General features: G+C 55.7%; 1 protein-coding gene and 5 non-coding genes across 8 annotated transcripts; 5 read left to right on the forward strand and 1 right to left on the reverse strand.

Annotated features, from left to right (window-relative positions):
* Positions 1–584: 584 nt before the first annotated feature.
* On the reverse strand, positions 585–656 carry TRNAA-UGC. The gene has a single exon. It is a non-coding gene; the product is annotated as a tRNA-Ala (tRNA).
* Positions 657–871: 215 nt separating this feature from the next.
* Positions 872–943, forward strand: TRNAD-GUC. The gene has a single exon. It is a non-coding gene; the product is annotated as a tRNA-Asp (tRNA).
* A 534-nt stretch (positions 944–1477) lies between these two features.
* On the forward strand, positions 1478–1550 carry TRNAF-GAA. Its single transcript has one exon. It is a non-coding gene; the product is annotated as a tRNA-Phe (tRNA).
* A 239-nt stretch (positions 1551–1789) lies between these two features.
* On the forward strand, positions 1790–1861 carry TRNAD-GUC. The gene has a single exon. It is a non-coding gene; the product is annotated as a tRNA-Asp (tRNA).
* Positions 1862–2138: 277 nt separating this feature from the next.
* TRNAA-UGC lies at positions 2139–2210 on the forward strand. Its single transcript has one exon. It is a non-coding gene; the product is annotated as a tRNA-Ala (tRNA).
* Positions 2211–6615: 4405 nt separating this feature from the next.
* Positions 6616–7879, forward strand: UBB (ubiquitin B). Of its 3 annotated transcripts, none has more exons than XM_033076178.1 (2): positions 6616–6694; positions 7110–7879. In XM_033076178.1, exon 2 carries the CDS (start codon positions 7116–7118, stop codon positions 7803–7805), a length of 690 nt encoding a protein of 229 aa, XP_032932069.1. In that variant the 5' UTR covers positions 6616–6694; positions 7110–7115; the 3' UTR covers positions 7806–7879. The 3 variants fall into 3 exon arrangements, with proteins under 3 accessions (XP_032932069.1, XP_032932073.1, XP_032932070.1); XM_033076182.1 differs by having other exon boundaries at positions 6631–6733; XM_033076179.2 differs by lacking the exon at positions 6616–6694 and adding an exon at positions 6722–6744.
* Positions 7880–9913: the final 2034 nt, after the last annotated feature.

The raw sequence follows: 9913 nt of genomic DNA on the forward strand, positions 1-9913 counted from the left end.
GAGGTTTGCTTCCCTCCTTTTTCCTGAATTAGTCTGTACCAGGCTGTGCTGCTCTGCACGGTGTCATTGTGTCAGGAGCTCTGTGTTTGATGGCATTTGTCCCTGGGGCAGAGCAGCTGTTTGGTCACCCACAGGGGACCCCCTGCACCCCTCCAGGATGTTCAGCACATCTGGAGCAGCCCGACCTGAGGGCAGGGACTGAGTTACCAACACCAGAAATTGCTGTTTAATAAAGCAGTGCTCAAAAAAACCCGAAACTTAATCACCATTAATACTTCCCCCTGCTCCCACACAGTTCAGAGGACACAAGGAAGCATTAAAAACAGGTGCAGTAAGCATTCACCTATCTAAAGCTGAAGAAACTTCAACTTTAGATTTGGAGCCCCAAATTTAGATTTAGGTTAGAAGGATTATTTTCAGTCAAACACTGCAGCACCATGGGGTAGGAGAGTGCTGGGGGCTCTTGGCAAGGCTCCTTGCAAGTCTGTAAACTGCCGAGGGAAGGGAAATAAAACAACAAGCAACATATGGAGAAATTTCGGCTTTTCTCGAAGATGGGGAAAAAAAAAGAGAGAATCAAAAAGTGGAGATGCCGGGGATTGAACCCGGGGCCTCATACATGCAAAGCATGCGCTCTACCACTGAGCTACATCCCCGCGCTGATGGAACGTTTGAATACACCGAATACAGCGGTACCAGCAGCCGCGGGGCGGGCTCCGCAGTCACATCGCGGTCACCCAGCGGTCACCTCGCGGTCAGCCTGTGTCCCCCGCTGGGTCCCGGCGGCGGGAGCGGAGCGGGACGGCGGCAGCTCCGCCCGGGCGGGGCCGTAACCTCATACTGCAGGGCAGCAAGACACGGACCGTGCCAATCCTCGTTAGTATAGTGGTGAGTATCCCCGCCTGTCACGCGGGAGACCGGGGTTCGATTCCCCGACGGGGAGGCGCAGTTAGTTTTGTCCCCGCGTGTCATTTTTTGTGGGCGGCCCCGTACAGGGTTTGTCGGGTGCTGCCGTGGAACCCCCGCGGCCGGAGGGGCGGGACCGAGCGGGCACAGCCGCGTTTTGTGCCAGGGGAGGGGAGCGCCGCGACCCCGGGGTGCGTGCGGAACAGCCCGCGGCTGCCGGTACTGCCGGGGGCTGCCGGGGATCCTCGGGGCGGAAATGCCCGCGGGAAGGTGAAAATCCCCGCGGGGAGCTGTGAATCCCCTCGGGAAGGTGCGAATCCCCTCTGGAAGGTGCAAATCTCCTCCGGAAGCTGCGAAACCTCTTGGGAAGCTCAGAATTCCCGCGGGAAGCTCTAAATCCCCTCTGGAAGGTGCGAATCCCCGCGGGAAGCTCAGAATCCCCTCTGGAAGGTACAAATCCCCTCGGGAAGGTGCAAATCCCCAGAACCGGGAGGAGCACCGGCCGGGCGGCGGCGCCCAGGGGGGCGCGGGGCGGGGTCGTATCCACAGCCAGGGAGGGGGGCTCTTGCCTGCCGAAATAGCTCAGTTGGGAGAGCGTTAGACTGAAGATCTAAAGGTCCCTGGTTCGATCCCGGGTTTCGGCAGAGGCTTTTTCTTTCCGATAGAAGTTTTTTTTTTGTCGTTCTTTTATTGTCGGGACGGTTCCTTTTGCCGCCGAGCGGAGAGGGCGGGACTGCTGGCCCCGCGTCCGGCGGCTGAGGCGGTGCCAGCGCTGGCGCTCCGAGTGCGGGACTTTGTGTCAGGAATCGCTTCCCGAGGAGCGGTGGGGACGGAGCGGGTCCTGCGGGCATGGCCCGGCCTGCGGGGAGCAATTCTCCAACCGTCCTCGTTAGTATAGTGGTGAGTATCCCCGCCTGTCACGCGGGAGACCGGGGTTCGATTCCCCGACGGGGAGGTTGACAATATTTTTGTTACCTATTTTTATTTTTTTTTTTTACCTGCACGGATTTCTCTGATTTTCGACAGAGCAAAATCATTCAGTTTTGCTTGTGCGACCCAGCGCATTCCTGCATTTCTGAGGGCTGGCTGAGGATCGCGCCGGGCTCTGCACACAGCAGCGCACCCGGGCTTTGCGGGGTTCGGTTCGGCTCGGTTCGATGCGCTCGCCCTTCCCGCACCGGATCCCGCACAGCGCGGAGCTGGGCGGCGCGCAGGAGGAGAGCTGCGGGCACGGGGATGTAGCTCAGCGGTAGAGCGCATGCTTTGCATGTATGAGGTCCCGGGTTCAATCCCCGGCATCTCCACGTGGGCGGTGCTCTTTTTATCCCCTTTTTCGTGAGGTTTTATCCAGGTAACGGACTGCTCCTATCCAGTTAAAGCACTGCTTTTTTTACCTACTCTTTGGTGGGCTTTTATACAGGTAAAATACTGCTTTTATCCAGTTAAAGCACTGCTTTTTTAACCCACTCTTTGGTGGTGTTTTATCCAGGTAAAATATTGTTTTCATCCAGTTAAAGCACTGCTTTTTTACCTGCTCTTTGGTGGTGTTTTATCCAGGTAAAATATTGTTTTTATCCAGTTAAAGCACTGCTTTTTCACCCACTCTTTGGTGGTGTTTTATCCAGGTAAAATATTGTTTTCATCTAGTTAAAGTACTGCTTTTTCACCCGCTCTTTGGTGGGGTTTTATCCAGGTAAAGTATTGCACTTATCCAGTTAAAGCACTGCTTTTTAACCCACTCTTTGGTGGGGTTTTATCCAGGTAAAGTATTGCACTTATCCAGTTAAAGCACTGCTTTTTTACCTGCTCTTTGTTTGGGTTTTATCCAGGTAAAATATTGTTTTCATCTAGTTAAAGCACTGCTTTTTTACCTGCTCTTTGTTGGGGTTTTATCCAGGTAAAATATTGTTTTTATCCAGTTAAAGCACTGCTTTTTTACCTGCTCTTTGGTGGGGTTTTATCCAGGTAAAATATTGCTCTTATCCAGTTAAAGCACTGCTCTTTCACCCACGTTTTGGTGATGTTTTATCCAGTTAAAGCACTGCTCTTTCACCCGCTCTTTGGTGGTGTTTTAACCACGTAAAATATTGGTTTTATCCAGTTAAAGCACTGCTTTTTTACCTGCTCTTTGATGGTATTTTATCCAGGTAAAATATTGTTTTCATCTAGTTAAAGCACTGTTTTTTAACCCACTCTTTGGTGGGGTTTTATCCAGGTAAAGTATTGCTCTTATCCAGTTAAAGTACTACTTTTTTACCTACTCTTTGGTGGGCTTTTATACAGGTAAAATATTGCTTTTATCCAGTTAAAGTACAGTAGTTTCACGAATACAAGCCGCACGGATTATAAGCCGCACCCCCGGTGCCTCGACAATGTTGCTGTCTTTGTCAATAGATAAGCCGCACCCCGAATATTAGCCGCACTTTCGTTCGTCGCGAGAATCCGTGCGCAGCTTTCACAAATTGGCCAATTAGTAACAGGATCGCGGCATAGCGGGCTTTACTGGCTTGGGGCGGGGCCAGGAAGGCTCGGCCCGCTCATGGTTGCCGACGGGGCCGGGTGGCCCAGCTCAGCGCCACGGCTCGGCGGGGCTGGCCGGGTGGTGCTGCCGCCGCCGCCGGGCTCACTGGCCCCCCTCTCCCGTCAGCACCGCCTCGCCGCTACGTTTACGTACTCGCCCTGCCGGCGGACCAGCCACTGCCGGCGCTGGCAGGCATACCGGCCGCCTCGCCGCTGCGCTGTTTACGTAGTCGCCCCGCCGGCGGACAAGCCACTGCCGGCGCTGGCAGGCATACCGGCCGCCTCGCCACTGCGCTGTTTACGTAGTCGTCCTGCCGGCGGACCAGCCACTGCCGGCGCTGGCAGGCATACCGGCCGCCTCGCCGCTGCGCTGTTTACGTAGTCGTCCTGCCGGCGGACCAGCCACTGCCGGCGCTGGCAGGCATACCGGCCGCCTCGCCGCTGCGCTGTTTACGTAGTCGCCCCGCCGGCGGACCGGCCACTGCCGCCGCTGGCAGGCATACCGGCCGCCTCGCCGCTGCGCTGTTTACGTAGTCGTCCTGCCGGCGGACCAGCCACTGCCGCCGCCGCCGGGCTCGCTGGCCCCCCTCTCCCGTCAGCACCGCCCCACTGCCGCGTTCCCTAGCCCTGCCGGCGGGCTGCCGCCGCCCGGCTCGCCGGCCCCCCTCTCCCGTCAGCACCGCCCCGCTGCCGCGTTCCCTAGCCCTGCCGGCGGGCTGCCGCCGCCCGGCTCGCCGGCCGCGCCGCGTTCCCTAGCCCTGCCGGCGGGCTGCCGCCGCCCGGCTCGCCGGCCGTGCCGCGTTCCCTAGCCCTGCTGGCGGGCTGCCGCCGCCGCCGCCCGGCTCGCCGGCCGCGCCGCGCCGCGTTCCCTAGCCCTGCCGGCGGGCTGCCGCCGCCGGGCTCGCCGGCCGCCCCCTCCCATCTGCACCGCCGCCGCGTTTCCTCGCCCTGGCCAGCACTGCAGGCCCCCGCACCGCCGGGCTCCCCCACGCTGCTGGCCCCGATTCTGCTGGGCTTCCCCCGCTGCCAGGCAGCCCCACCCGCCGGCCTTCCTGCTTCTGCCATGCTCCCCTGCACTGCTAGCCCCAGTTCTCCCGGGCTCCCCCGCCCTGCTGGCTCAGGCTCTGCCGCCCGCCCCCCACACTGCTGGCCCCGCCTCTGCCAGGCTTTCCCACCTCAGCCGGGGCCGGCCGGGCTCCAGCTTGGCTTGGGGCTGCCGCGGGCTCTCACTTCCGTGTTGGCAGCTTTTAGAATTTTGTTAATAGATTAGCCGCCCCGGAATATTAGCCGCACTTCCGGGTTTCCACCAAAATTTTGGTCAAATTGGTGCGGCTTGTATTCGTGAAATTACTGTACTGCTTTTTTACCCACTCTTTGGTGGTGTTTTATACAGGCAAAGTACTGCTCTTTCACCCACGTTTTGGTGATGTTGTATGCAGAGTCATTGTGTCCCACAATGGCACTTCCCACTGGCATAAAATTTTGGATTTTTTTTTTTCCTTCTGGTTGTCCTCAGGCCTGTGCAAACACACACAGCTTTAGTGTCCCATCTGTGCACCAAGGAGGCCCAAAAAGGACAAAGCACCAAACCCCAAAATGCAGAAGGGGTGACAAATGCAAAGTGACATTTCCTGCCACAGCAGCTGAAAAGCTCCTTGTGCTGTTTATTTACTCACCTTACTTCCAGTTGTTATTTTGAGCCAATGTTTGGCTACAGTGCTGGCAAGTGTGAAGATCCCTGTTGTAAATTACTCCCTGGTTGTGTTTCTGGAATGTGCCCTGCATGTGAATGTAAGAGACAATTTATAGTAATACACTTTTTGTCACAAAATACTTCCCCATGTGCCTTTTTGATGATTTTCTGACCAGTCCTAAGTGCTCACCTTGTAACTAAAAGAACAAGCTTAACATTCTTGTTCACTTTCTGCTGAGAAGAGACCTAAACCTGGAAGGATTTTCCAATTTTTGATATTTCTACACTACCAGTGCACACAGCCAGTGAGCATTGAGGAGTAACCAAAAGACTTCTGTGGGGTGGTTTTTTCTATCTAAACTACCTGAATGTTTAAGATTATTATCACTACAGTGAGTGTTAATACAAACACAAAGCACCAGAGATCAAAGAACTCCTCAGAGCTCCATGTGTCAGGCAGACACAGGCACTTTTCCTCAAGCCACAAAGCTGTTGCTGGAGCTCTGCTCTTTTCCTGGGTGTCATCGGTGTCCCTTCCCTTTTCCTTGGGCTGCCAAATGCAGGATTTTGTAGGAGGATCAAACCAAATGGCACTGCCCGAATCTTGCAGACAAAGCTGTTGCCTGGAATTGCTGTGCAGTTTGAGTAGGACGGTGCTGGAGTGGAGCTGGCTGTCAGAGTGCAGCACAGAAGGTGCTCCTTGAGAACAGAATAAGAATTAGGCATAATTATTACTATTATTTCTGATTTTACCCCCGAGTTACAATCTCCATTACAGCTCAGATGCACACTTTATGTGTGCACATACACACACAGATTATCTCTCAGGCAGACCATCTGCAGGAATTGATCTCTTTATCCACCAGGCCTTTCTTTGTCCCTCACATCCCCTCTCCAGGCTCCCTGATCTCCATCCCCAGGCAGGAGCCCCCTGCACCCCCCTTTTCCTGGGGTGCTCCCTGTCCTTCCAGGCTGCTCCATCCTTGGCCCAGAATCACCACAGCAGCCAGACCCCTTCTCTGCCCTGTCCCTCATCCCAGGGACGATGGCACCGAGCCTCTGCGACAAACCTGTTCCACCACATGCAGAGGCCTCTCACACAGAAATAACACTCGAGGCGTCCCTCGGCATCAAGCAACGAGCTCCTTCCCTCAGGACCCCCCTCACGACCCTCGCCCTGCCCCGGCGTGGAAATCAAGGAGGTGTTTTTCAAACCAGGGCATAACTGCAGGGTTTAAACCCTTGAACATAATAAAAAACTTCTATACAAAACTTTTACAACCGCTGCGTCTCCAATCTGGGGTCACTGAGACGGGCCAGCCACGGCCCCGCTCCGCCGGCTCCAGGCCGGGTTTTCTCGCCGCTCGCCGTCCCGCGCGCCGCAGCCTCAGCGCACCCGCGCGCGGCACCGATCCCTCCGCCCGCCTGGCCGCGCTGCCCCCGGGCCCACGCAGGAGAGCGGAGGCGCGCGGCGCGAGGAAAGTAGTGCGCAGCGGAGTGATCCGAACGCGGGGGCGGGGCCCCAGGGGCCATATAAGCACCGAGCGGGGGGATGCGTGGCGCAGTCGGGCCTGGGTGAGGTTTGTGGTGTGGGCTTTACTGAACAGTGCTGCGGTGAGATCTCGGTGGGGAGAGGGCCTAGATACGGGCTGGACGTGCGGGAGGGAGGGGTGTGCGCGCTGAGGAGATGCGGCTGGGGGCGATGGCAGGCAGTGATGGCGGGGGCAGGGCTGGGACGTTGCCTTCCCCTTCAACGGCAGCACCGCGCGGCGGTGGCGGGGAAGGGCGAGCGGCCACCGGCAAAATGGCGGCGGCGCAGGCGCAGCGCTGTTCCAAGATGGTGGCGGGCGCGCGCTTCGGGCGGGAAGGGGAAGCCGGTGGAGGCTCCGCCCCTCCGTGGGCGGGGCCTGCGCTGTGACGTCACGGACGGCGCCGCTCTGCGTGCGGGGAATGGGAACTGTCGCTAAAGCACGGCGTGTTTTTCCTCCAGGGAGAAATGCAGATCTTCGTCAAGACTCTGACGGGCAAGACCATCACCCTTGAGGTCGAGCCCAGTGACACCATTGAGAATGTCAAGGCCAAGATCCAGGACAAGGAAGGAATCCCTCCTGACCAGCAGAGGCTGATCTTTGCTGGCAAGCAGCTGGAAGATGGCCGTACCCTGTCTGACTACAACATCCAGAAAGAATCCACCCTGCACTTGGTGCTGCGCCTGCGAGGTGGAATGCAGATCTTTGTGAAGACCCTGACAGGCAAGACCATCACCCTTGAGGTCGAGCCTAGTGACACCATTGAGAATGTCAAGGCCAAGATCCAGGACAAGGAGGGCATCCCTCCTGACCAGCAGAGGTTGATCTTTGCTGGCAAGCAGCTGGAAGATGGCCGTACCCTGTCTGACTACAACATCCAGAAGGAATCCACCCTGCACCTCGTGCTGCGCCTCAGGGGTGGGATGCAGATCTTTGTCAAGACGCTGACTGGCAAGACTATCACTCTGGAAGTCGAGCCCAGTGACACCATTGAGAATGTCAAGGCCAAGATCCAAGACAAGGAGGGCATTCCCCCAGACCAGCAGAGGCTGATCTTTGCTGGCAAGCAGCTGGAAGATGGCCGTACCCTGTCTGACTACAACATCCAAAAGGAATCGACTCTGCACCTTGTCCTGCGCCTGCGAGGTGGTAACTGAGCCAGCAGGTTGTTGCTTCCAAATGTTCCCTGCACTTACTTGTTCATTCCAATAAAGCTGTTGCATCCATAAAAGTTTGTGTCCCAAGTTACATGAACAGCCATTCATGACATTGCCTGACTCCAGCTCTCTAATAAACAGTAATTATGTAGTTTCCACAGACAAAGGAGTTGCAAAACTGCCTTATGCAAGGCTTCCACATGCCTGGTGATTGTAGCTAATCCCTCAGCCATGGTTTTCCTGGGGTTGTGTAAGTGCTCTGATACCTGGCTGCAGCTCAGTGCCCGCCTGCAGATGTTGTGCAGCTGTGGGTGTTATGTAAGCAGGGATATGCAACGGGATGCTCCCGAGTCGGGAGGCTTTGAAACAGCTCTGGGTTGCCCAGCAACTGCCCTTATTTTGGGATTAGTGGAGAAACAGCAGAAGGGTGATCCTGCATCTCTGTCACAGGCTGGGGTAACAGGGTGTCAGTGCTCCTGCAGCCCTTGAGCTCCAAAAGTGGGGTGGGAAGTGTAGATCTCATCAGTTACGGGGTGGATTTGTTTTTTTTGTCGAGCTTAATGACACTAAGCAAGTAGTAATTTCAGATGTACTTAATGGAAATCTGAATATGCTTTGTTCCAGCTGTGCCCCGAGTGGAAATGCTGCTGAGCTGTCACAGAGCAGTTTCCTGTGTGCTGTAGAAGCCCTGGCAAAAGGGAAGTTCCCTCTGAAGTATTTTTGGTGCAGGGGCTGATGAGTTAACCATGGCTGTGCTGGGTGTGTGGAGAGGGAAAAGGGAGAGTGAAAAGAGAAATGCCCTTTTCAGGAATGATGACATGGGCTCACCTGTGGAAGGGGATGCAGAGGGAGCTCAGTAATGGTCTGAGCTGGTGACTGGCTTCAGGGGGAGCCCAGGGGATTTTACACGGATGGGACAGCAGGGTGTGACTCAAGTAACACCAGCTGCTTTTGGTAGTGTGGCTTGTAAGGAACACCAAGATCTGTGCTGTGCTGGTGGAAGCATTTGAATGCTGAGGAGCTCAGTGCTGTGTGGGTGGGAGCTGGTGCTGTGCCAGCCTGGACATCCTGTCCTCCCCCACGGGAGTGCCCCAGGCTCTGCCCACACTCCCCTGGCTCCCGGTTCCTGAGCCGAGCCCCAACACCTGCAATGAACAGTTTGTTGTTGTGTGGGCTTTCTGTCCTCTTGGGACATCAGAATTGGCAAGCTGAGCATCCCTTCAGCAGAGCTCCTTGAGCACAGGTGTCTGCTCAGGGCAGGGCAGGGTGTCACTGAATCAGGGAGCACTGCTTCTGGTTTGGAGGCAGTCTGACTGCCACCAGGGCAGAGCTGCAGCAGGACACCGGGTGTTTGATGAATGTCAAAAGCCTCCACAAATGACTGCAGAGCTGTTCTAAGAAATCCTTTCAATGTCTCAGTAAAAAACCTTTACAATGGCATATTTAAAAACAGCAATGCTGGACAAATCTGTAATGGCTTGGAGCAGGAAGCCTGGAGGTAAAACCCATGTTGTGGTGTCCTGAGCTGGGTCAGCCTCTGCTGACCACAAAGGGAAAGGCATAAAGTTGTGTCAGGAGGGTTAGAATGGGTGCTAGGACCCACAGAGGATGGGCTGAACCTGTCCTGGGGCAGTGGTCACAGCACCAAGTCTACCACAGCTCAAGATGAGTTTGGACAACACTCTCAGGCACGTGGTGGGATTTTGGAGCGGTTCTGTGCAGGTTTTTTCCATGATCCTGGTGGGTCCCTTCCAGGCCAGGACAATTTATGGTTCAGTGACCTCTGCAGGACACTTTGCTGGGTTTGAGGAACCTCAAGGCTCACAGTGGCAGTGCCAACGCTTCAGAGGCAGCACCCCTGAGCAGACACCACAGCTGGGGTGGGATCAACCACAGAACAGCCAAAATTTGATGAGAACAGCAAAGCATGTCAGACTTTAGGGCTGTGTTTTGTTCTAACCATGGCAGAACACGCTGTTCCCAGAGATCTTCTCACGGGTGCATTGTTCACAGCGCCTCGGGGAATCTCTGGGATTTTACTGGGGTTTATTGGGATTTGAAGAAAAATTCATTTCACAGCATTTCTTTGTAAAGGCAATGTTCTTAAA

The sequence above is a fragment of the Catharus ustulatus genome, chromosome 18, assembly GCF_009819885.2.
Source record: "Catharus ustulatus isolate bCatUst1 chromosome 18, bCatUst1.pri.v2, whole genome shotgun sequence".
NCBI lineage: Eukaryota > Metazoa > Chordata > Aves > Passeriformes > Turdidae > Catharus > Catharus ustulatus.

Excerpts from the sequence above, each read along its gene's own strand:
- UBB (XM_033076178.1), top strand. The coding sequence starts at position 7,116 with ATGCAGATCTTCGTCAAGACTCTGACGGGCAAGACCATCACCCTTGAG.